Source organism: Eptesicus fuscus, chromosome 7, assembly GCF_027574615.1.
Source record: "Eptesicus fuscus isolate TK198812 chromosome 7, DD_ASM_mEF_20220401, whole genome shotgun sequence".
Lineage (NCBI taxonomy): Eukaryota > Metazoa > Chordata > Mammalia > Chiroptera > Vespertilionidae > Eptesicus > Eptesicus fuscus.
Genome location: NC_072479.1, coordinates 104,418,121 through 104,443,076, shown reverse-complemented (window position 1 = coordinate 104,443,076; position 24,956 = coordinate 104,418,121). Strand labels below are relative to the sequence as shown.

The 24,956-nt window shown below is 60.3% G+C and overlaps 3 protein-coding genes across 3 annotated transcripts; 2 read left to right on the top strand and 1 right to left on the bottom strand.

Annotated features, from left to right (window-relative positions):
• On the top strand, positions 1-6,320 carry LOC129149738 (ribosomal RNA-processing protein 7 homolog A-like). Its single transcript, XM_054718649.1, has 6 exons — positions 1-141; positions 2,489-2,614; positions 4,386-4,503; positions 4,801-4,898; positions 5,263-5,461; positions 5,840-6,320. Exons 1-6 carry the CDS (start codon positions 1-3, stop codon positions 5,923-5,925), a joined length of 768 nt encoding a protein of 255 aa, XP_054574624.1. The 3' UTR covers positions 5,926-6,320.
• A 292-nt stretch (positions 6,321-6,612) lies between these two features.
• LOC129149866 (serine hydrolase-like protein) lies at positions 6,613-21,015 on the bottom strand. Its single transcript, XM_054719594.1, has 12 exons — positions 20,958-21,015; positions 19,883-20,032; positions 19,668-19,781; positions 19,336-19,377; positions 18,728-18,747; positions 18,246-18,320; positions 16,880-16,992; positions 16,267-16,343; positions 11,269-11,303; positions 9,134-9,216; positions 7,695-7,791; positions 6,613-6,734 (listed from the first exon to the last, which is right to left on the bottom strand). The coding sequence occupies exons 1-12, from the start codon at positions 20,959-20,961 to the stop codon at positions 6,615-6,617; spliced, it is 930 nt and encodes a 309-aa protein (XP_054575569.1). The 5' UTR covers positions 20,962-21,015; the 3' UTR covers positions 6,613-6,614.
• Positions 21,016-23,282: 2,267 nt separating this feature from the next.
• Positions 23,283-23,756, top strand: LOC129149698 (60S ribosomal protein L22-like 1). Its single transcript, XM_054718572.1, has one exon. It carries the CDS (start codon positions 23,317-23,319, stop codon positions 23,680-23,682), a length of 366 nt encoding a protein of 121 aa, XP_054574547.1. The 5' UTR covers positions 23,283-23,316; the 3' UTR covers positions 23,683-23,756.
• Positions 23,757-24,956: the final 1,200 nt, after the last annotated feature.

Genomic DNA, 24,956 nt, shown 5'->3' with positions numbered 1-24,956 from the left:
ATGGAAACACGCAGCTCCCAGCTCCCAACTACAACTCCCAGCGCCCTGCGCGGTTTCCGGCCGGCAAGATGGTGGCGCGCCAGAGGAAGCTTGGGGCGCGGGACGCTGAAGAGGGGATTCCGACGCCCCTGGGCTATTCAGGTGAGGGGCCGCGGGACAGTGAGGGGCCGCGGGACAGGTGCGGGGCCGCGGGACAGTGAGGGGCCGCGGGACAGTGAGGGGCCGCGGGACTGTGAGGGGCCGCGGGACAGGCCGGGGGCGGCGGGACAGGTGAGGGGCCGCGGGACAGGCCGGGGGCGGCGGGACAGTGAGGGGCCGCGGGACAGGCCGGGGGCGGCGGGACAGGTGAGGGGCGGCGGGACGGGACGGGGCGGCGGGACAGGTGAGGGGCGGCGGGACGGGCCGGGGGTGGCGGGACAGGTGAGGGGCCGCGGGACAGGTGCGGGGCCGCGGGACAGGTAAGAAGCCGCGGGACAGTGAGGGGCCGCGGGACAGGTGAGGGGCCGCGGGACAGGTAAGAAGCCGCGGGACAGTGAGGGGCCGCGGGACAGGTGAGGGGCCGCGGGACAGGTGAGGGGCCGCGGGACAGGTGAGGGGCCGCGGGACAGGTGAGGGGCCGCGGGACAGGTAAGAGGCCGCGGGACAGGTGCGGGGCCGCGGGACAGGTGAGGGGCCGCGGGACAGTGAGGGGCCGCGGGGCAGGTAAGAGGCCGCGGGACAGGTGCGGGGCCGCGGGACAGGCCGGGGGCGGCGGGACAGGTGAGGGGCGGCGGGACGGGCCGGGGGCAGCGGGACAGTGAGGGGCGGCGGGACGGGCCGGGGGGCCGCGGGACAGGCCGGGGGCGGCGGGACAGGTGAGGGGCGGCGGGACGGGCCGGGGGCAGCGGGACAGTGAGGGGCGGCGGGACGGGCCGGGGGGCCGCGGGACAGGCCGGGGGCGGCGGGACAGGTGAGGGGCGGCGGGACGGGCCGGGGGCCGCGGGACAGTGAGGGGCGGCGGGACGGGCCGGGGGCAGCGGGACAGTGAGGGGCGGCGGGACGGGCCGGGGGCCGCGGGACAGTGGGGGCCGGGGACAGCCAGGCTTCGCCCAGACGCGGCGCGGGGTCGGCGGTGCCCGGCGGGTCGTGAGGCCCACGTGGCTCCTCGCACAGACTCCTGGGACGAGCCGCTGTGGCCGGCGCCTCCCTGGGTGAACCCGCCTCTGTCCCCGCTCCCCCTCGGGCGTGTCCCACACCTTCCCTCTCGGGGAGCACGTCTAGCCTCTTCCCTCTGCGGTTCCTAGTCGCCCGTCAGCTCTCTCCTGGGCCGTCTGTGCCCCAGACCCCTCCCTTTCGGCAGCCACCAGTCTGTCCTCTGCATCTATGTCTGTTTTTGTCTTTGTTTTTAAGATATTTTTATTGGTTTGTAGAGAGAGGGGAAGGGAAAGAGAGAAACATTCATGTGCTGTTTCTTGCACGCTCCCTACTGGGGATCAGCCTGCAGCCCGCAACCCCCGCATGTGCCCTTCACCAGGAGTCGGACCCGAAACCTCCTGGTGTAAGGGAGGAAGCCCGACCAACTGAGCCAAACCGACCGGGCTAAGGGGCTAAAGTCAGACTTAAATCAGACTTTGCTTCACACTCTTACCTTTAGTCGTCTCCCCACCCCCTCAATATCCGCCGCCCCCCAAATCTCTCCAGTGGCTAAAGTTAGGCCTAAAGTAAAACCCAAACTTGTTACCATTGGCCCCGTGGCCCCACGTGTCCTGCTGGCGCAGACGGTATGTCAGCTCTCGCTTTCTGTGCCGCCGAGGACGCAAGCTCTGTACACCCCAGGGTTTCTGCACTGGCTGTGGCCCTTCTCCGAGTTCCCCAGCAGCTGAGCCCTGACTGCTGCCGCCGCTTTGTGTCCTTCCCTTCCGCAGAGAAGCCTTCAGGACGGTTCCCACGGCCTCTGCCACCGCCACCCTGTGCTGCCTCCCGTTTCTCTCCTTTGGGCTGCAGCCTCGGTTTCTGCTTGTTCACTGTCTCCCCCGCCCCGGGAGCTGCTGCGTGCAGGGCTGCAGCTGTCCCCCACCCCACCCCGTGCTCCGAAGAAGGTGGTGGGAGGTACTGAGAACAGTCCCTGATTTTGAGAGAGCTAAAAGGTGCGGGAATATGAGCGATTATCCAGATAACCCTCCAAGTACAGAGGTAGGGCCATAGGAGAGATTGTGAAGGCGCAGAGCAGGGGGGGTCTCACCTGGCAGGTAGGACTCCTCGCAGGAAGTGAAGTGAACACTTGCAGAACAGGTGGAGAGGAGAGGGTTGCTCTTTCCGGTAAAGGGTACAGGTATGTGAGGCCCTGGCGTATTGGAACAGGATTTTAACCTCCATGCTGAGGCCGTGGCTTGCCCAGGCCCTCCCTGCGTGTCCCGGCTGGGGCACAGACGTGGGACCCCGGATCTCCAGCGGGGAGGAGGCTCCTGGAAGGGCCTGCAGCCCTCACACTGTGCTCCCTCCGCCTCAGGAGTGCCTGGCCCGCCTCCTCTCCCCCTGTGGCCCCGTCCAGTCCGTGGAATTGCAGGGGAAGCCCGAGCTCACCGAGAGCCCCAAGGAGCCACAGTCCAAGTTCTTTCACCCCAAGCCTGTTCCGGTGAGCCTCCATTCCCGGGTCTGCAGCATGGGGGGAAGGGACAGTGTCCCCTGAGGGGACGGTGATGCTGGGTGGCAGTGGGACTTTCAGGGCCTGCCCTAGGGCTCTCAGCCAGACATGTGGTCCAGGAGGGCTGGCGGGTACACCGCTGCACTCCGTACCCCAGACTTGCCACTTCCTTTAGCTTCCTGCTGCCTCTTTCCAGGGTCCTGAAAGCTCAGGGTGCATGTCTGCGCCCGGCCTGAGGGCCTCCCTGAGCCCACTGTCATTTCCCTGTGGCCTGGGGCCCACGCCCCTGCTGCAGTGGAATTGGAACTAATACGCGCCCTGTGTGTCCGTCCATTCCTGGTCCGGGGTCAGTACTCTGTTCCCCGAGTCTCTCCCATAACGGAAGAACGGCCTGATTGGAATGGGCACAGTGGGTAACTAGGGCACAGAGGGTAACTGGGGGCACAGAGGGTAACTGGGGGCACGGTGGGTTCCTGGGAGCTCAGGTGGGTAACCGGGGGCACGGTGGATTACTAGGGGCATGGTGCGTAACTAGGGACACATGTGGGTAACTAGGGGCTCAGGTGGGTAACTAGGGGCACAAGTGGGTAACTAGGGGCTCAGGCGGGTAACTAGGGGTTACACAGTGGTTTACTAGAGGCACAGGTGGGTAACTAGGGGCACAGGTGGGTAACTAGGGGCACAGGTGGGTAACTAGGGGCTCAGGTGGGTAACTAGGGGTTACACAGTGGTTTACTAGGGGCACAGGTGGGTAACTAGGGGCACAGTGGGTAACTAGGGGCACAGTGGGTAACTAGGGGCTGAGGTGGGTAACTAGGGGCTCAGGCAGGTAACTAGGGGTTACACAGTGGTTTACTAGGGGCACAGGTGGGTAACTAGGGGCACAGTGGGTAACTAGGGGCACAGTGGGTAACTAGGGGCTGAGGTGGGTAACTAGGGGCTCAGGCGGGTAACTAGGGGTTACACAGTGGTTTACTAGGGGCACAGGTGGGTAACTAGGGGCACAGGTGGGTAACTAGGGGCTGAGGTGGGTAACTAGGGGCACAGGTTGGTAACTAGGGGCAAAGGTGGGTAACTAGGAGCACATTGGGTAACTGGGGCTGAGGTAGGTAACTAGGGGCTCAGGCGGGTAACTACGGGTTACACAGTGGTTTACTAGGGGCACAGGTGGGTAACTAGGGGCTCAGGTGGGTAACTAGGGGTTACACAGTGGTTTACTAGGGGCACAGGTGGGTAACTAGGGGCACAGGTGGGTAACTAGGGGCTGAGGTGGGTAACTAAGGGCACAGGTGGGTAACTAGGGGCTCAGGTGGGTAACTAGGTGCACAGTGGATAACTAGGGGCACAGGTGGGTAACTAGGGGCACAAGCGGGTAACTAGGGCACAGGCGGGTAACTAGGGGTTACACAGTGGGTAACTAGGGGCTGAGGTGGGTAACGAGGGGCTGAGGTGGGTAACTAGGGGCACAGTGGGTAACTAGGGGCTGAGGTGGGTAACTAGGGGTTACACAGTGGGTAACTAGGGGCACAGTGGGTAAGTAGGTGCTGAGGTGGGTAACTAGGGGCACAGTGGGTAACTGGCACACAGCCATCCCGCCTGTGGATTAGGACAACCTCCTGGTTATCTTCAGGTCAGGGACAGCCCTGCACATCTCCGCTGGTCCAGTGACAAGTCAGGCTGAGGGCAGGGACATCCCACGTGCCGGGCGTGAGTGGCTGGGAGAACGGGAAGGCCCAGCGCTGTGACATCTCCCTCCCTCCAGGGCTTCCAGGTGGCCTACGTGGTGTTCCAGAAGCCGAATGGGGTGTCGGCTGCCTTAGCCCTGAAGGGCCCTTTGCTGGTCTCGACAGAGAGTCACCCCGTGAAGAGTGGCATTCACAGTAGGTGCTTCCGGGGGGGGGGGTGGTACCTCCTTCCAGGGCCCTGGGTGGGTGGGGGGGTCCTTGTGACGCAGTGTCGCTGTGTTCACTTGCCCTGAGAGCAGCGTGTGGGAGGCCTGAGCCTGGCACTGGGTGGGCACAGGGGGCGCCCAGCTTGCAACCACCAGAACCTTCCTTAGCGAACCCTGGCCAGTCTCCGTCCCTGAGGCCTGTGTGCGAGGAGCCAGCTGGCCCGGCGGCTCCTGGGGTGGCCCACAGGGCGCCTGAGGGGGCTGTGTGCCTCGCTCCCGCCCTCAGAGTGGATCAGTGACTACACAGACTCGGTGCTGGACCCGGAGGCCCTGCGAGTGGAAGTGGACACGTTCATGGAGGCGTACGACAGGAAGATGGCCGAGGTGGGCTTCACAGGGGCTGCACCTCACAGTCGCTTGGGGAAGGCGGTGCCGTGGGTGCGGGGTGGCTCCTGGGGGTGGGGGGCCCGCTGACCCGGTCACCATGTGGAGTCTAGACGCCCCTTTCCCTGCTGAGTCCCGGTCACCTGAGCTGCTGGCGTCTAGTCGCTAGGTCTGTAGAGAGGACAGTCGGAGGCTGGAGGAGGCAGCAGCATTGGCATGTCTGCCCCCCCCCCCCCAACTTAGGCAGCCACACTGCTGGGGGCGGAGTGGGCAGCAGGTGCCCTTGGGTGCCCAGGTTCTCCCCAACAGGCTCCCGAGGCTGCAGGCGGGTCCCCGGCGCCATCACGGGGTCATGTCCTTGCAGGAGGAAGCTAAGGCCAAGGAGGAGGAAGGGGTCCCGGACGACGAGGGCTGGGTGAAGGTGACGCGCCGTGGCCGGCGGCCCGTGCTGCCCCGGACGGAGGCAGCCAGCCTGCGGGTGCTGGAGAGGGAGAAGCGGAAGCGCGCCCGCAAGGAGCTGCTCAACTTCTACGCCTGGCAGCACCGCGAGACCAAGATGGAGCGTAAGGGCGCGCCCCCAGCCCCTCGGCCACCCCACTAGCCTTGAGCCCCAGCTGCCCAGGCAAGGCCTGTGGCCAAAGGCTTCCCAACAGGCTTTGGGTTTGGGATCCCAGCCAGGCCGCACCTGTGTGCTGGTCCCACTTTGCTCCCTAGAGGTCGCTGTGGGGTCCTCTGGGTTACTTAGGGCTGTGGAGGCACCTGGGGTGTGGGACCCACAGCCAGAGCCCTGAGCAGTTGTGCTGGGGCCAGACTGCAGGAGGTGGGCCCCGGGTGCTGGCGGTGGTGCAGAGGCTGCTGTGGAGCGTGTGTGTGTGGCCAGTTGGGCTCATGGGGGGCACATTGTCTGATAGTGGCCGTTCCCCCTTCCCCTCGCACCCCAGATCTAGCGCAGCTGCGCAAGAAGTTCGAGGAGGACAAGCAGAGGATTGAGCTGATGCGGGCCCAGCGCAAACCCCGTCCCTACTGAGCCGCACAGACAGGGTGGTGGGGGTGGCCGGCGAGGACACGACGGCCTGTAGGCTTCCAGACTGCCCAGGCCCGGAAGCTGCCCCGTCAGACAGCTCTGAGAGTCAGCCCACAGGCGGCGGGCAAAGGACAGTGCCACCCTCAGTCCTGGTCTTCAGCAGCCCCGAGCCCGGAGCTGGGAGCCTGCCCAGCATGAGGACTTGGCTCTCAAGAGCCACCGGCCCAGGAAGTGGTTCCTTCTGCTCCTGTCTCCTCCCAGATGTTTGGATCTTCCGCCAAAAGCTAAGTGTGCGCCATGTTCTCTCCTTACCCCTCAGTGGCCAAGCCCCTGCACCCGTGAAAGCCTCAGAGGCAGCGAGAGAGAAAAGAACAATTTATTCATCCCGGCAGGCACTGGAACGGCTGCGAGAGCTGCTGGCCCCAGGCCGGGCGGCCTATCCAGCCCTTCCCGCACTCCCCGCTCACTGCCGGTTTCCAGCCACACACAGACAGCCCGAATCCAGACACGGTCTCCCCTTTGAGCTCACAAATGTTGGAGACAAATCTCACCCCACACCTCTGCTCTGCCAGCTCATGCTGCCCAATACCAGTGAGGCCTGGCCCCATCGTGCTGGCCTGGCTGGGGCCCCAGGAGCTGGGCGTCCGGCGGAGAGTGGTGAGCACAAGGTCTCGGTGGCCCCAGGCCCAGGGCTACAGCCGGGCTGGGATCCTGGTCCCGCTCTGTAAGAAGGAGCCGACGACACCGGCCACGTGGTCGGGTTGGTTCATGTGGACGTAGTGGTTGCCTGGAACCTCCACATACTGGAACCGCTGGGGGGGGGACAGGTGGTGAGGGGGGGCCAGAGTGGTGGCTCCAAGGGCCCTCTGCTGGGGCTTTCCTGGGGTCTGCGGCCTCCCTGTGGTGGTTCAAAGCGTCCCCGGGTGATTCAGGCCCGGCTCTAAGTCCAGGAGAAAGGCCTCCTGGGAGGGAAGTGTGCAAGCCCTGGGGGCCGGGCCTGTGAGCTGGGAGCTGGGGGAAGGAGGCTGGGCGGAGCGAGTGGCGGTGCTGCTGGCTCTCAGGCCCGCCTGGGAGAAGAACCAGCAGCTTTTCCCACTCTGCTCCTGCCTGGGAGGGAGCTGATGATGGGTCCCCAGCCACCCACAGGCTTCCCGTTTCCGGGGTCAGGTGTGCATGGGGGAACGACCACCGTTTCCTGCCAGCTGCTCCCCAGGGACAGTCACAGCACAAGTCCCAGCCCTCCTGCTTGGGGGCCCACCCCCACGTGCAGCCAGCACCCAATGAGGGACGGGTCATCTGTTCCCATTTGGGACCCTAGGAAACCGGCATGGCCGCTGGCTGGGTCGGGCTTGGCCCGGTGCGTTTGAGGACAATAAAATCGGAGAGTCTGCCAGTAACAGTCTATTCTGTGCCGCTCTACTGTGACCACAGCTGGGGTGAGGCCTGGTAGCTCACCTGGTGGACCTGGGGCTGAGCCAGACCAGGGCCCCCAGTGCAAGAAAGATGGCGTGCCCTAGCTGGCTCATCTCAGTGGTTAGAGCATCGGCCTGTGAACTGATGGTCCCAGGTTCAATTCCGGTCAAGGGCACACCGCAGGGTTGCAGGCTCAATCCCCAGTAGGGGGTGTGCAGGAAGCAGCCGGTCAATGATTCTCATCATTGAAGCTTCCATCCCTCTCCTTTCCTCTCTGATATCACAAGAAGAGGTAGCATGGCGGAGCGCAGAGGGCATGATGCCTCCTCCTACCCCAGCCACCCTGACCCCACACCTACCTCTCCTAGGGCGGATTTCAGCGTGTCAGTCATGAAAAGCAGGGGCCCGTTGTCAGCTTCATACTCTCTCCTCACGTGAAAAAATCCTTCAGTTGCTCTGGAAAGCAAGAAACCAGGGTTCATCTCAGGTCCGCTTCCAGCAGTGCCCTGCACCCTGGCCTGGGCTACCCTCCCCCTTGTCCACAGCTGGGTCCCATTGAGTTCAAGTTTAAGTCAAGAGTCAGGCACTCAGTACCCAGCCGCACTTGAGTCCCAGTTTGCCTGTGGTCACAGCCAGTGAATGTAGAGCCAGTGAAGGGCTTGAGTCCGTACTTTTTCATTCTTTTTTTACTTAAGTTGTATTTTTTTTTTTTTTTTAGAGAGAGAGAGAGCAATATCAATTGGCTGCCTCCTGCATGCTCCCTACTGGGGATCCATCCCTGGGCATGTGCCCTGACGGGGAATCAAACTGGCAAACATTGGAACATGGGTTGATGCTCAACCACTGAACAACGCTGGCCGGGCTTTCTTTAAAAAAGAAAAAAAAAAGCTTTACTGAGTTAATTTCACCCAATTTAAGTGCATAATCCCATGGTTTTAAATATCTTCAGATGTGCATCCACCAGTCGTCAATTTTAGAGCATTTTCATCACCTCAAAAACCCCACCTGTGTCCTCTCCCACACACAACTGCAGGGCTAGTGACGGTCTGCCCGTTCCCTCCCTGGGCTTGCAGGGGAGGCAGTCCCAGTGCTTTGAGGGTCCCTCTGTGCTCTGGCACCTGTCAGTGCCTCCTTCCTTTTTAGGGCGGAAACAGCCCGCGGTCCTTGTGGTGATGAGTCTGCACCATCATGCACCAGTGTGCGCCTCACTGGGGCCTGCACCTGGAGTGGGACTGCCCAGCCAGAGGGCCCTGTGGTAACTGCTGGAGAGACGCCAGACTGTGCCACCGTGACCCCACCACTGGACAGCCCCATCGCTCTGAGGGCTGGGGCTCTGGCCATCCAGCTGACCACACTGGCTCAGGTGAGAGGAGCCACCTGGCGGGTGTGCAGGGTGTGGCAGTGCGTGTCTGATGCGTGCTTTCTAGACCCTGTGCTCGGCACCAGAGACAGGTGTCCCTGGGTCACAGACCCTGCCTTGGGCGTGGCCGGTGCAGGACTGCAGTGTGTGGGGGGTGGCATCTAGGCCACACTAAAGGACGTTCGCTGCTGTGAGACCCTGAGGTGCGGGCGTTGGGGAGAAAGGCAGGCAGGAGCGGCAGCAGAGGCCTGGGAAAGGGAGGGGCCCAGGTGGCTACAGGGTTGGGGTGCCCTCCACAGTCTCCTGTTGGAAGGCCTTCCTGCCAGGCACCAGCTGCCGAGGGCTCCCCAGCCTGTGGCCGTCGGGGGGCTGGGACCTCACTCCTGGGAGACCTGCAGGTTCCCGTGCTCACAGCGCGGCTGCTGGGTTCAGACTTACTTGACGAGCAGGACGTGGGCCTGCAGCTTCTTGATGGCCTGCACACACAGCTCCTTGCTGATGAAATCGAAGGTGTGCTCTGGCTGCAGAGACGGGAACCACCGTGAGTCATTTCTACTCCTCACCCGAGGATATGCTTTCTGCTTTAACATATATTTTTATTGATTTCAGAGAGGAAGGGAGAGAAACATCAATGATGAAAGAGGATCATTGCTCAGCTGCCTCCCTCAGGCATGTGCCCTGACAGGGAATCAAACTCTGACCTTCTCGTTGGATTCCTGGCCGGGCTCAACCATTGAGCCACACCGGCGGTCATTAAAAAATACATATTTTTTTAATTGCTCTAGCCAGTTTGGCTCAGTGGACAGAGTGTTGGCCTAGGGACTGAAGGTCCCGGGTTTGATTCTGGTCAAGGGAACAAGCCCGGGTTGCTGGCTTGATCCCCAGTATGAGGTGTGCAAGAGGCAGCTGATCAATGATGCTCTCTCCTCATTGATGTTTCTATCTCTCCCTCTGCCTTCCTCTCTGAAATCAATAAAAAGGTATATTTTTAAAAATATGTTTTATTTATTTGAGAGAGAAACATCAGTGTGTGAGAGAAACACCAATGGGTTGCCTCCCATACGCACCCCAACCGGGGTTCAATTCTGCAACCTGGGTATATGCCCTGACCAGGAATCTAACAGTGACCCTTCAGTGCCTGGGACCACGCTCCGACCCACTGGCCAGGCACCAGGCTCTGCTGTGGGTGTGAGACCTGTCTCCTGAGGGCCCTGGGGAGCCTGGTGGGCACCTCACCCACCTTCCCCAGGACGGAGCCCAGGGCCCAACCACACGCCCTTCCCGACAGGCCTCACTGCACAGGCCGCAGGCGCTTCCCCCTCAATCTTTCTGGGCTCCCGGTGCCCGTCCAGGCGGTTTCCCAGACTCCCAGCCGGTGTGGCCGTGCGACAAGGCAGAGGTCTGCCTGCTTCTGGGCCTAGATGTTAGGTCTCAGTGTGGCCCCTTCCCTCTGCCTCTCCGGGCCACAGGCTGCCCGCAGAGCTGCCCTGACAGCCTGGCCCTGGGCTCTGGAGCGCAGCCCACCTGCCTGCTCGGACAGTTGCCTAGAAGTTGGCTTGAGACCCAGTGCAGAATGAGGACCTTGATGCCCAGTCCCTGCCGGCCTCCGACTCAGCCCTGACCACCGTCTGACCCTGACGATGTCTAGGCCTGTGCTGCCCAGTCACCCCCGCCGCCGGGGCCTGTGGTGCTGGGAGGGGAGCTGGTCCACACGGGATGCGCTGCCGTGTGGCTCGCACACTGGACTGGGAGGACAATAGGAAAGGAGTCGGCTGCCTTCATGTTTCACGTGGACTACGTGCTGAGGGGACACCTGGGACACACCGAGTTAAAAATGTTCAACGTGAGTTCACCTGTTTCCTGCACTCTTTTAACATGGCTGCCGGGGAGGCGGACTTAGGAGGCTCCCATCACACTTCCGTCGGGTGGGGCTCCAGTCTGAGCCCTCCGAGGGCACCGGGTCTCCTGTGTCCGAGCTCCGCGCGCGGCCCGACAGGGGGTCAGGGTGTACTCGGTGGGTTAATGCACGAAGGCTCCCGCCAGGACCCACTAAGTCACTGTGTTCGTGGCGGTGCAGACACGATTCCTATGAACACGCTGGCCACAGCCCGCACCCTCACTGCCCTGCTCCGCCCGCACCCTCCCAGCCATTTCCTGCTCCTCGGACTGAGCTAACCTTGGTGCTTCCACAGCAGGCCCGTGTGCCTCCCGGGTGAGGGGAGTGGCCATGCAGGGGGCATTCTCAGCCATAAAGGAGCGCATTCTGACACGGGATACAACACGGTGACCCTGGAGGACTGATCTCAGTGACATAAGCCAGACACCGGCCACACCCGCTGACTCCACTGACAGAACGTGGTCCCGGTGCTGGGGGGAGTGCGTGGCTCCTGGGAAGGATTTATATGGGGAGATGTGGAATGCTGGGGTGTGATGGTTGCCTGGCATCATGAGTTGACTTTATGCCACTGAGTGGTGTCCGTACAAATGGCTGCCGGTGGTAATACTGTGCCATGTGTATCTCACCCGCAGAGAGGCCGACGGAGCGGGAGGGGAGGGAAAGGCAGGGCACTCACCACGGCGATCCTCCGGTCTCTCCTCAGCACCAGGCCTGGGAGGGAAGCAGACGGTGCCGGTCAGGGGGGGGCCTCGCCTCTGCTGTCCTGGGAGCCTGCCCTCTCTCCAGGTCTCACTTCTTCAGCCTGGACTGGCAGGGACCATCCCCGACTCCCCTTGGGGGTTCAGCTGGGGCAGAGCTTGTCCACCACCACCGGGCCACGAGCCATGTGGCCACCCCGGTGCCTCCCCGGCCACCTCGGGGTAGCGCAGAAGGATGGACGTAGGAACAACTCCCTCCTGGCCTCAGAGTCTCCGAGAACGTTAAGTGACCCTGCGGGTCTTCAAACACCATGAAGTACCCCACAGGGAACAATCACACCGCCCCTCGTCCAAGAGAAATCGAGCAAAAAGGAAGGTTGGAGGGGTCGAAAGGTTGGCGAGTGATCCCGGTTCCAGGCCGAGCCTGGGTTCTGGGCCGCAATCCCGCAGGTGGACAGCTCGGCCTCACCAGGCAGGGCGGATGCCAGGCTTAGCCGCACCTGGCAATGTCCCCTGGAGAAATCGCTGCAGGGAGGGCCGGGTAGGGTAGCTCAGCTGGTTAGAGGTGGTCTGGTTTCGCCATTTGCGGGGCACATACAAGGACCAACCGATGAATGCATAAGTGGAGCAACAAACCAATGTTTGTCTCCTTTCCCCTCGATCTAAAATTAATGTTTAAAATAAAAAATCAATCCACCCATCAGTGCATCCGTCCATCAATACCCACCACGTTGTAGAACTTCCTTGGTGGTTTGGAAAACAAAACTGTTAACTCTGACAAAAGTGCGAGGAGCAGCTTTTGTCCTGATGTGTGGTCTCTGGGCCCAGTTCCCGACACAGCCCCGCCCTTGGAGTTTCCTGAGAGACAGGATGGGAGGGGTCGCCTGAAAGATGAAGCCGTGCTCCGGGGAGTGGGGAGGGCTGGGGATGGAGTTAATCAGCCAGGCCTGTGGGATGAAACCTCCATACAGGCCCTTGGAGCACAGCACCTGACCTGAGAGGCAGGCCTGCGAGCCCCAGCCCTGCCCTGCGCAGCTGCCCTGTGACTGGGCCTGCGTGTGTCCTTCACAGTGAACCAGGGTGAGCAAACGTTTTCCTGAGCTCTGAGCCATTCGAGGAAATTACTGAACCTGATGGTGTGGGAACGCCAGTTCTAGCCAGTTGGTCCGAGGACAGGCGACAGCCTCGTGTGGGCATCTGAGATGGGAAGGAAGGCCCTGGGCCCGCCCTCTCTGGCCTCAGTTTCCTCATCTGCAAGTGAAGGGGCCCGGGGTCCTGAGGTCCCTGCTGCAGCCCTGGACTGGGCAGGAGGCAGCGTGGCTGCTGGGATCGGAGAGGACCAGGGCCCAGGAGTGTCGCCCCCCCACCCCCAGCCAGCAGGCCCAGGCAGAGGCTTCTGACTACTAAGGAGGCCCAAGTTCAAAGGTAAGAGAATAAACCTCAGATAACCTTCCACCCGCTCCCTCCCCTTCCTCTGCCAGGCCTGCCGAGGCCACCATCCCAGACTCCGGCCACAGTGCCACTCACATGGCGGCGGGCTGTGCCAGCAGCTGCTGCTCGTGGGAAACGCAGAATGGCGCCAGGTCTTCACATTTTTCAACAGAAACTGGAAATTCCATTTTTACCACAACCTTTCAGTTTTATATATGAACAACCTGTTCAAAATCCCCTCCAGGCCAAATTTTGGGGTTCAAACTACACAAGCGAAACCAATCCTGCCCGCAACCCCAGGGCCACGCAGCCTGAGGGCGGACGCTGCAGTCATTAGGGAACCAGAGCTGGGTTCTCCCGTTCACGCCAATACCTCCAGCTGTTCCCACAGGCCTAGGCCAGTGGTCGGCAAACTCATTCGTCAACAATTGAAATTTCTTTTGAGAGCCACATTTTTTAAACTTAAACTTCTTCTAACGCCACTTCTTCAAAATAGACTCGCCCAAGCCTTGGTATTTTGTGGAAGAGCCACACTCAAAGGGCCGCAGTTTGCTGACCACGGGCCTAGGCCATCAGAGGCAGGATGCAAATAAAAGGGTAGCCAGGGATCTGGGTGAGGCTGGGTCCCGGGTCCGGGTGAGGCCACGCGCCCCTGGGTCTGGGAGAGGCCACGCGCCCTGCGTCTGGGTGAGGCCATGTGTCCCTGGATCCGGGGAGGCCTCGCGCCCCTGGGTCCAGGTGAGGCCTCGCGCACCTAGCTCCGGGTGAGGCCACGCGCCCCTGGGTCTGGGAGAGGCCACGCGCCCCGCGTCTGGGTGAGGCCATGTGTCCCTGGATCCGGGTGAGGCCTCGTGCACCTAGGTCCGGGTGAGGCCTCGCGCCCCTGGGTCTGGGAGAGGCCACGCGCCCCCGGGTCCAGGTGAGGCCATGTGTCCCTGGATCCAGGTGAAGCTAGGTCCCAGGTCCGGGTGAGGCCACGCGCCCCTGGGTCTGGGAGAGGCCACGCGCCCCTGGGTCCGGGTGAGGCCACGTGCCCCTGGACCCGGGTGAGGCTGGGTCCCTGGGCCCGGGTGAGGCCATGCGCCCCTTGGTCTGGGTGAGGCTGGGTCCCGGGCCTGGGTAAGGCCACGCGCCCCTGGGTCTGGGAGAGGCCACACGCCCCGCGTCTGGGTGAGGCCATGTGTCCCTGGATCCGGGTGAGGCCTCGTGCACCTAGGTCCGGGTGAGGCCTCGCGCCCCTGGGTCTAGGAGAGGCCACGCGTCCCCGGGTCCAGGTGAGGCCATGTGTCCCTGGATCCAGGTGAAGCTGGGTCCCAGGTCCGGGTGAGGCCACGCGCCCCTGGGTCTGGGAGAGGCCACGCGCCCCTGGGTCCGGGTGAGGCCACGTGCCCCTGGACCCGGGTGAGGCTGGGTCCCTGGGCCCGGGTGAGGCCACGTGCCCCTTGGTCTGGGTGAGGCTGGGTCCCGGGCCTGGGTGAGGCCACGCGCCCCCTGGGTCTGGGTGAGGCCACGTGCCCCTGAGTCCGGGTGAAGCCGTGCTCCTGGGTCCGGCCGAGACCAAACCAGAGGGAGTCGGACCTCCGTTACCACCATTTGTCCACCATCCAGAGCTGAGGGGTCAGTGCTGACATGTACACATAAGGAACTGGTGGACATTGAAATTGGGTCTCAAAAGAACTGTTGGTCCAGAAAGAAACTCACTACAGACTGATTCATTTGCCTGTCAGCATAACTATTATTGCTCATCTCACATTCAGTTCTGATAAGTATATCTCGAGTGACACATGATCTCGCTCATCTAGGGGAAATGATGAACAACATAGACTGATGAACAAGAACAGAACCAGAAACAAGGAGGCATCGATTGGACTATCGGGCCTCAGAGGGAGGATAGGGGAGGGTGGGGGGAGGGGGGAGAGATCAACCAAAGGACTTGTGTGCATGCATATGAGCCTATCCAATGGTTAAGTTCAACAGGGGGTTGGGGCATCCGTGGGGAGGGGTGTGGGATGGGAATGGGGGGATGAGGACAAATATGTGACACCTTAATCAATAAAGAAATTAAAAAAAAAACAAAAAAAGGGTAGCCAGGGACCCGCCCTCCCCTCTGCTCACAGCCCCCTGGTTCTCCCACAGGCCTGTGCGGCATCTCTCCTCAGGGGCCACCTCCCTCCCGGATGTCCTGTGAGCACGCCCTCACCTGCACCGCTCTGCTCTGCTCAGAAGTCACCTTCTCCAGGAGGCCAGCCCAGCCCCTCTGCCTGCAGGTCACACTGCAAGCTCCCCACCCCCTGCGCCTCCCCGCGGCCACCTCCTTCTGCATCCCGCTAGCTCGGGCCTCACTGAGGGGGAGTGCGCACAGCCAAGGGCCACCAGACAGCTAGGAGAGAGGCATCCACAGAGTCTGTCACAGCCCTGCCAGCACTTGACCTTGGGTCTCTGGCCTCCAGAACTGAGAGGTAAGCTGCCCAGTCTGTGGAATTGGTAAAGGCAGCCCTAGGCAGCGAACACCCAGTCTCCTGCCCTGCTCCAGGACGGATGGGGGCTCTCAGGGTCTCTGGACTGGGGGGGTAGCTCCCTCAATGTCACCACCCCGTGCCCGTGGCATCTGGGAACCCACTTGGTCTTCTTTTAGGTTAACCCAGGGCCCAAAGGGCCACGGCCACTGCAGAGGGGCTGGTCCCAACACCCCAATCCAGCAACTGCCACTCCCCCTCCTCCTCTCCTCCCCACCCCACCCCCAAGTCACCCTGGTCAGCGTCTGTGCTCATCACTGCACGTGACCCTGGCCTGGCCTAATCGGCTCCCTGCGTCCCGATTAGCCCACTTCTGCTCCAGGGCCCCCCGGGCCTTGCATCTGTGGGCACATTGGGGAGCCCGGCCCAGGCCCTCTGCCCTCGGCTCCCCTTTCCATGAGGATCTGAGGGAGGGCCAGGCAGAGGCTCAAATGGCAACTGGTCACCCCCCACGACAGGCCAGACTGGCAGCGAGGGAAACAGTGCCGGGTCCTGGCCAGTCCGTTTGACCTGGTTTCTGCCATTTCTGGAAATCAATAGGAGGGAACAGGCCTCTGGCTTCTCTTGAGCAACTGAAAATGCTGGCCAGACTAGGCCCGCGTTCCTCCCATGAGAACAGCGGGCTGGGCCAGTTCACAGCCCCACCGCCCCCATCTGCTCTCTGCCAGCAGCTGATGAACTCCCCAACTTGCCCAGCGCCCACAGCTTTGGATTCTTGACCCCTCGGGTACTTGATAAGCCGGAGTCACAGCTGGCACAGGCAACCACAGCGTTTGGTCCCGAGACGCCTGCCCCCGCCCCCAAGGAGCGGCCTCGGGGCGTGCAGCACTGTCTCACGGCACAAGTCCCTGGGCCTTCCCCTGCCTCAGTTTCTCCTGCTCCAAACAGGCTGAGCAGAGGGCAGTGGAGGATTAACTGAGATCCTACTCGCAAAGCACACAGGGTCACGCCTGGCCCAAGACAGGCTTAGTTATATGGCTCCTCGCCAAGAGCAGTGCCCATGAGCGCCCTGGGCGGGGAGCGCCTTACCTGTGGGCACCTGGGTGGCTCCCCGCTGCAGCAGCAGCTTCCCGCACTCCTCGCCCACATGTCTGTTTTTCAGGAACCTGGGGGGACAGAGGGTGCTGGATGCCTCGGGTCAGGAGGGGCTGATGGGAAGGAGAGAGGGCAGGGAAAGGGAGGCCACCCCGCAAGGCCGCAGGCGGGTGGAGGGCAAGTTCACATCCGTGGGGGTGGGGTGTTCCCATTCCTCAGACACCAAATATTCACGGAGCCCTGCCGCCCAGGCACGGACAGGTGCTGGAGGCACAGATGTGCCAGCCGTGCAGGCGCAGGGGTCAGGACAGGCTGCCAGAGGCAGTGCCATCTGGCTGAGGCCCAGAGGAGGAGGCCAGTGAGCCAGGTGCCCGGCAGGTCTGGGGAGGGCGCAGGGGGAGAGCGGGGCGTCGCTGCACAGGGAGGATGAGAGGCAGATGCAGTGGCAATGGTGCCAGGAGCCTGAGGCCCCGGTGGGCACAGAGAGACGCAGGCTTGGTGTGGACTTGCCACCGAAGTTCCTTCCTCTGGCCGCGTGATTGGCTCCCTCCATGTCCTCCCACCGTCTCCCCCAGCCCGTCTCCCCCATGGCCCCCACGGCACCCACCTCTGCAGCATCTCCTCCGGGCTGAGCACGCGTGAGGGCCCCTTGGCGGCCTGCTCCAGCAGCAGCGTGTGTTCCAGCCCCTTCCGCTTGTAGGTCAGCAGGTTCTCCAGTTCCTAAACATCCGTGGTTCTCAGGCAGCGCCCCCATGCAGACGAAGGGCCCCCCTCCCCCAGCCCAGGCTCTGCCCTCAGCAGCCCCTGGGGATGCCTTCTGACCCAGTGCGGGTTTGCGCAGGATCGGGCCTGCCAGTGAGCCCTTGACCCAGAGCAGGCTGCCTGCCTGGCCACACTGGCCCAGCGGCCTGTGGTGGGGACTGCGGGGGGCTCAGCTCGGATGACAGCTGGAGGGGCAGCTGGGACAATGGAGGGAACATCTCTGGCAAAGGGCCGGAAGTCAGGAACCACCTGGTGGCGGGAATGATGCTTCAACCAGATTTCACCTGGTTAACGCCTGCTGTCACCAAATGGTGGGACCCTCAGGATACCCCCGGGTTAGGCCGCGAACCTTCACTGAGCACGTGCTGTGCCGGGATTGGCGTGTGGCGACAGCAAAGACACCATGGTTCCTGCCCTTAGGGGGTTCAGGGTCACTTAACGGACAAGAACACTGAAGCTGACGAAGGAGTTGTGCCACAGCCGAAGAGCCGAGCCCTCGGAGCAGAGCAGTGTCAGAGCTGAGGGCGCCCCCAGGGCTCCGAGTCCCCTGACCATGATGCCCTCCACCTCTGTGTACGGACTGATGCTCCAGCCACCGGGTCACACTGGCCAGGGCCCAACCTCCTCATTGTGAACAGGTGAGGAAACTGAGGCCCAGAGAGGGGAAGGGACTGCCCAGGGTCACACAGCAGGCATAGGGCAGGGCCAGGGCTCAGGTGAGGGACAGCACTGGCTGCTGTCCTGGTGGCGGTGGGGGAGGGGTCAGCACTTTCCCCTCAGTCCACACCCAGGGCTGCTGCGTCCTGTGTGCAGGGCACACGGGCATTTGGCTGAGTGTGAGCGCGGCGGGCTGGCCAGCCGGTGTGTCCAGAGCTTCCGCACCCACCGCTCCTGCTCTGTCCCACCCCGTGGTGTGCTGAGCGGGCACTGTCCAGATCCCCGGCCACACAGGGCTTCCAAACTAACAACAAAGGCCACCGTGTTCCTTCCCCTCCCACCCCAAGCAATGTAGCCGCATAGCTCCGTTCTGTGTGTGTGTGTGTGTGTGTGAGTGTGTGTGTGTGTGTGTGTGAGAGAGAGAGAGAGAGAGAGAGGCGGACTCCTCTTGTCTACCCTGTCACTCCCCCCCACCTCCCTGCTACCCACCTAAGGAGACAGTGCCCAGGGCCCTACCTGGGACCTGGGTCCCCCCGTGCCAGCCCCATTCTTACATTAGAGTCCAGTGCAAAAGGGGATGAGTCCAGCAAGATAAGTTTATCCACCATCTCGGGGAACATACAGGCAAACTACGATGCGACACAAAAAGGGAGGAATGAAGAAGAGAAGAGAGAGGGACTCATCCTTTCCCTGGTGTTTCCAGAAACATCTCTCAGGCTGGGGCAAGGCTGCTGACCGAGAGGCCAGACCAAGTCCTATCCCTCAGGGCACCTTCTCCCCTGCTCACCCCGTCCGTGCCCTTCACCCAGCACCCAGCTCTGACCCCCGGGGGTGGCTGTGTCCTGGATTCCTGTTTGCCCCAGTGATTACTGCTGGGATCTACAAAGCCAGCTGATATAACAAAACGCTGATCCAAAACTGGTGACCCCAAGGGGCCCTTCCGGTGCCAGGTAATTCTTCCGCCTCCTGCTCTCCCACCCCACTTGGAGGAGCACCCAAGGTGTCGTAGGTGATCACGGCAAAGCCTTCTACTCACCATTCCGCCCACAGTGCCACCTAGGAGACAGAACAGCAGTGGGCTGTGCTGCCCAGCAATCACACCCGCAGACCTTCCTCCAGCTCCTCCCTCCAGTGAGGCGGCTCCGTGTTTGCTGTCAAACCTGGGGCTCCCTCCCTGGGACCACGTGGCCCCTTCATCAGACCTGACCACTCAGGGGCCATATTCCCTCATCCAATTGGGAGACACCTGCCCAGCCGGCAGGGCTCAGTGGTTGGGTGTTGACCTATGAACCAGGAGGTCACGGTTCGATTCCCAGTCTGGGCACATGCCTGGGTTCGATCCCCAGTGGGGGGCGTGGAGGAGGCTGCCGATCAATGATTCTCTGTCATTGACGTTTCTATCTCTCCCTCTCCCTCTCTGACATCAATAAGAACATATTTTAAAATTGGGAGACAACTACCTACGGGGCCATATGTGCCTCAAGGGAGTTACCTGAGCGCAAAGGCCACAGTGTCCAAAGGTCAATGTCGAATGAACCCCTTCATTTCCCTTGAAGTTCCCAGAAGTGCAGGGCAAAGGGCCCTGAGTACCAACTCCTCCCCCTCCCTCGCAGGAGCCCAGCAGGTCCAGGCGAGTGTACTCACCAAAACTGTGGCCCATGATGGAAAAGCGATCCCATTTCAAGGCTGAAAGCACAGAGCCGGGTCTGGGGGCCCAGCCTTCCCCACCTCTGTCCCAGCACCTGGGGCGCCCCCTCAGGAGCCCAGGCTGAGGGCCGGCTGCACTGCAGGGAGGGACCCCGCGGGGGGAAGTGCGCCCTCCTGCTGGCCGACCGCTTCCCTGTCACCCATGGATCCCGGCAGAGCTGGGGCCTGACGCAGGTCACCCCAGGCCAGCCTTGCTTCCTTCTACCACACTCACTGCCACAGTGAGAGGGGTGCCCCGCTCCCCAACACACACTCTGCCCCTTACTCACCTGCCGAGACTCTGCGGATCTCACCCACGAAGTTTTGATAGTGATAGGGAAGCCCTGGGCTGTAATGGGATGAGAGCCCGTGGCCCCCGAAGTCCATGGCCACGTAGTAAAAGTCTGAGAGGGAGGGAAGAGGGGGAGAGGAGTCTGACTGGGCCTCTGCCTGCTCACCCCCCGCAGCGCTGCCCCCGCCCTGGCCTTCCTCCCGCCCAGCCCACCTCTTGGGAGGAGAGGGATGAGTCTGTCGAAGGAGTTGGCATTGTCCAGCCAGCCGTGCAGGCAGAGAACCGGGGAGCCCTTCTGGGAGCCCCAGGCTTTGGCGGCGATGTGGCCCCAGGGCACAGCCATCTTCAGCTCGGAGAACAGACCTGAAGGAGCCATCAGCTCAGTCCGGGAGCCCCACTTCTGCCCCTTGGTCTGGGCCCGGCCCCTCACCCCCATGTGATACCCAGGTTTCCTGTGCTGCCCCCCCCCCCGCCCCCCTGCAGTTACAGGGAGAGACCCCGAGGTGGGCACCCGGAGGGGCGTGGGGATCCCCAGAGGCAGGGAAGATAAACTGGGTCACTGAGTGAGGAAACCCTTGGAAGGGCTTCACCACAGAACTTTCTAGAATAGTCTGGGGGTTGGCTAGCTCTGGGCTCTGCCACTTGCTGCCTGTGCAACCTTGGGCAAAGTTATGAACACCCAGCCTCGGTGTCCTTTTCTGGAAACTGGAGTAAACAGTAATAATAATAATAATAATAATAATAATAATAATGGGCAACATTTTCTGAGTCGTTACTGAGCTCAGGTAAGATGAAGTGGCCCGTCTCCCACATCTTCACAGTAAGTTATACATTCCTCCGTTCAGCCACACAAATATTAAGGCTGGTTCTTCATATTAAGATCGCTGCCTCCGCAGACCGGGAAACTGAGGCCTGGGAGCTGCAGTACAAGCCCAAGGTCACAGGCAGGGAGAGCTGGAGCCAGGGTTCAGCGCAGGACCCCGCTCTCAGCCCGCCCGACGCGGCCGGCTCCACCGCCCGGAGCGGCCCCTTTACCCTGCGGCCCTTCCCACGGGGTTGGGGTCCTGCACGCCCCTAAACTCCCGGGAGCTTAACTTCTCTCACTGGGACGCCCGGGTCCTCCCTCCAACCACCGCTGCCGGCCCGGCTCGGAGAAGCGCCGCGAGGGAGGCCGGCGAACCCTCCCCTCCCGCCCTCCGCGCTCCCTGTGAGAGGGTGGGCGGGTGGCAGCGCGCGAGAGGCCTCCCATCCCCTCGGGTCTAAGGGTCCCTGGACAGGGTGTCTTCACCCATAGTCGCGGCCCTTGATCGCGCGGCGGCTGTCACTTCACGCCTTGAGGTCGCTCCCAAGAGCACCGACGCCGGTTCAGGTCCCGCCCCGCCTCCAGGATTGGCCCCGCCTCCGGGACAGACCACGCCTCCCGGATAGGCCCCGCCTCCCGGATAGGCCCCGCCCCGGTCCGCGGCCCCGCCCTTGCCCACCTCCTGGTCCCGCCCGCCCCGGCTCCGGGCCAGGCCAGCACCGGCGCCCCCAGGACACTTCGCCGGCCTGTCCCGTGCTGCGCCCACGCTCGGGGCGCCGCGTGCGGGAGGAAACTGCGCTCGTCGCGGGGAGGCTGTGAGCCGGGCGGCTGGAGAGCCGGGATTGCCAACGGCCTCCAAAATTCCGGGCTCCGTCCAGGCCGCGTCGCAGGAGTGAAGGCTCTGCTTGGCCCGTGGGTGATGGGACCCCGGTCCCTGGGCTGTGCCCATGGCCGCCGACCCCGCGGGGGACGTGGAGCGGCAGCTGGGGAAGCAGCCGCCGGGATGTGGGCAACCCCTGGACCTCATGGGCCTGCACCTTAGGGCTGAGTGTGGGGTGACTTTTGTTTAAGGTCCACCGGGGCTGCACCGCGTTCCCGCCGCGGCCTGGGCCCTGGGCAGTCAGGCCAGAACCAGCCTTAATACTGGTTGTGGGGCTGAACGGAGGAAGGTACACAATGAGGGCTTGGAGGACTCCTCCCCCAGGGGAAGGGTTACAGACTTGGAATGACTTGAGCCTGAGAAGGATCTAGAGCAGGGGGTTCCCAACCTCCTTTTGGCCACGCCCCACCTAAGCATCTCTCAAGTCCTGATGCCTCCTGTGACAAAGAATTCTTATTATTCAAAAAGTGACTCCTATGCACGTGGAGGAAGCCTGAAGGGCCCTTAACTTGGTCTAAACAGGCTTCCATAGAACATGGCATCCATGAAAGAGAAAAATAAAAGAACGAAAGGACAGGTGACATACTGAGGAAGAAATCACTAAGAAATTGTTAAAAATAATAATATGCCCCTGGCCGGTGTGGCTCAGTGGATAGAGCGTCAGCCTGCGGACTGAAGGGTCCCAGGTTGGATTCCAGTCAAGGGCACATGCCTGGTTGTGGGCTTGATCCCCAGTGGGGGGCGTGAAGGAAGCAGCCAATCAATGATTCTCTCTCATCATTGATATTTCTATCTCTCCCTCTCCCTGCCTCTCTGAAATCAATAAATATATACTTAAAAATAATAATATGAAGTGATATGAAAAAATAGCAAGTAAAGTTTCAAAACATAATAGAGTAGCAGTCGCCAACCTTTTGGACTTCACGGACCACCTGTTGGCGACTGCTGTAATAGAGAACTGAAATGCATAAATGTGTCACAATGTATATTTATGTTCTGTATATGAGGCTCCTAGAACCATAAGAAACACACAAAATAATTCACTGTTAATAACTCATTCTTGAGTTGCCCCCCTTAAAAAGCAAATTGCCTCCCAGGGGGCTTGTGCCCCACGCTGGGAACCGCTGATCTGGAACCCCATGTCATGAAGGAGATGTTTGAGGTACTAAATGCTGTAATAAAGGCACTAAAGTGCATCCTTTGCGTCTCTGACAGTGGCAAGTCGAGGACAAATAAGGAAAAGTACTTCCTGTTCATTCACCGGTTTGCTAACTGGAAGGCCTGGGAGTGAATCCATGTGGTCCCTCAGGGCCCCAGTCCAGCAGAGCCCCTAACTGGCAAAGCAGAATCCAGCAGCTGAGGGCGGGGGAGAGAGCTGTGCATGAATTCTCCCTGGGGTGGTGCAGGGCCAGATCCGGAACACAGGACAGGGGGCTGGGAGGTTGTGCCAGGGGAGCCAGAATGTAGGGAAGGGCTCCGTGTGGGGCTAAGGAGTTTGGACTTTATTTTGAGGGGATGGTCTGGGGAGACTTGGCAAGGCCATTTCTTTGAGGGGTTCATGCACAGTAGTGAACATTAGTTCCAGAAATGTTTTGGGTATCACAGGCCCTGGGGTGACAGAAGCAATGGGGTGACTCCTGTGAAAAGGCTCTCTCTTCTGCTGCCCTGGGGACCCACTGCCGCATCTTCATGGATCACATTTATACCTGGCAGCAGGCTGCAGCCTGACCTCTGGGTGGGGGCCTGGAGGCAGGCCATGGGGGCCGGGTAGCACTTTTTTTTTTTATTTTTAGCAGAGCTCAGTAAATTTATTAAAGCGATAGTGTGCACTTAAGAAGTGAGAGCAGTGTGGGGTTTTGGGGGGGGCAATGGTAAGATATGTACACATATAATACCTCAATAAAAAAAAATGTCAAAAAAAAAAAAAGAAGTGAGAGCAGTCTGATCACACCGACTGCCTGTAAGATGGCGCCGACAGTCCAGAAGCCTAAGGGGATAACCTGGAAGTTTGGTTTGGACCTTCCTCATCCAGTAGAAAATGGCATTTTTGACTCTGCAAATTTTGAACAGTTTCTACGGGAGAAGGTTAAAGTCAATGGGAAAACTGGAAATCTTGGGAATGTTGTTCACATTGAACGTGTCAAGAATAAAATCACAGTTGTTTCTGAGAAACAATTCTCTAAAAGATATTTGAAATACCTTACCAAGAAATACCTCAAGAAGAATAGTCTTCGTGATTGGCTTTGTGTGGTTTCATCTGACAAGGAGACGTATGAACTTCGTTACTTCCAGATTAGTCAAGATGAAGATGGGTCTGAATCTGAGGACTAGGTGAAGGCACCTTATATAGGCCTTTGCTTACTAATAAAACATAGGAAGTATACCAAGAGAAACATTTAGAAATGGATTTTTAGTTTATCAGTGAATAAAAAATGTAACACTCAAAAAAAAAAAAAAAAAAAGAAAGAAGTGAGAGCAACCCACTGGTTTAACTCAGTGGATAGAGCCTGCGGAATGAAAGGCCTTGATTCTGGTCAAGGGCACATGCCTGGGTTGCGGGCTTGATTCCCAGTGTGGGGCGTGCAGGAGGCAGCTGATCAATGATTCTCTCATCATTGATGTTTCTCTCTCTCTCCCTCTGTGAAATCAATAAAAATATATTAAAAAAGAAGTGAGGACACGCGAGCTTGGAGAATGAGCTGTGCCGATGCCGTCCACATGGGGGATTGTTATTAAATGTGGGAAGTGTGGGGACAGGGTGGTCCTCAGGGTCACTGCCGCTGTGGCCTGTTCTTGTGCTTCCTCTCCAGGTAGCAGTTTTTTTGTCCTCTCAGTTACAGAACAGCGGGAGGGGGAAGTGGGGAAACAGGTGCTCAGTGAGGGTACATCGGTGATTTTCCAATCAAGATGGAAAAGGGGGCCGAAACCGGTTTGGCTCAGTGGATAGAGCGTCGGCCTGCGGACTCAAGGGTCCCAGGTTCAATTCCGGTCAAGGGCATGTACCTTGGTTGCGGGCACATCCCCAGTAGGGGGTGTGCAAGAGGCAGCTGATCGATGTTTCTCTCTCAGCGATGTTTCTAACTCTCTATCCCTCTCTCTTCCTCTCTATAAAAAATCAATAAAATATATTTTAAAAAAATCTCTCTCTCAAAAAAAAAAAGATGGAAAAGGGGGAGGGATAGAACTTGAGGCTTTTGTTCCCCATTTTAGCTTTCGTGCCTCATAAACCCTCCGGGAGAGATTTCCATCCCATAATCACATGGGAAGATGAAGGGTTGTGGTCTGTAGTTGCTTCAGGCTGAGATTAGGTGTAGACCCTGCCTAAACTGGAATAAAAAAGCTCTTCCTGCCTGATCTAAGGGCCTGAGCTCTATATCCCCCGGATGTTGAGGTATGGGCTGAAATATTTGGAATGTCATCGTCTTTACATGAAACTGTTGTAACCTGGAAGATAGAAACTTAACAAGAAGATTAAAAAGGCATGGAGCAAATAATAAAAGCAGGAGAATAGTTATTAATGGACCAAGGAATGTAACCAAAGCCGGACTCCTGAGGCACGTGCTGGTGCAAAAGGAAAGAGGTTTCATTCTGGAGGAGAAACCAAG

Bases quoted from the DNA above. Each gene is read 5' to 3' on its own strand.
- LOC129149698 (XM_054718572.1), top strand. From the start codon at position 23,317: ATGGCGCCGACAGTCCAGAAGCCTAAGGGGATAACCTGGAAGTTTGGT.
- LOC129149738 (XM_054718649.1), top strand. From the start codon at position 1: ATGGAAACACGCAGCTCCCAGCTCCCAACTACAACTCCCAGCGCCCTG. The intron at 4,504-4,800 runs GTAGGTGCTTCC...TCCCGCCCTCAG, and splicing joins CGTGAAGAGTGGCATTCACA to AGTGGATCAGTGACTACACA. The intron at 4,899-5,262 runs GTGGGCTTCACA...ATGTCCTTGCAG, and splicing joins ACGACAGGAAGATGGCCGAG to GAGGAAGCTAAGGCCAAGGA.
- LOC129149866 (XM_054719594.1), bottom strand. The intron at 16,993-18,245 runs GTAAGAATGGGG...ACGGATGTTTAG, and splicing joins CTTTTGCACTGGACTCTAAT to GAACTGGAGAACCTGCTGAC. The intron at 9,217-11,268 runs GTGAGTGCCCTG...CCGTCTCTGCAG, and splicing joins GAGACCGGAGGATCGCCGTG to CCAGAGCACACCTTCGATTT.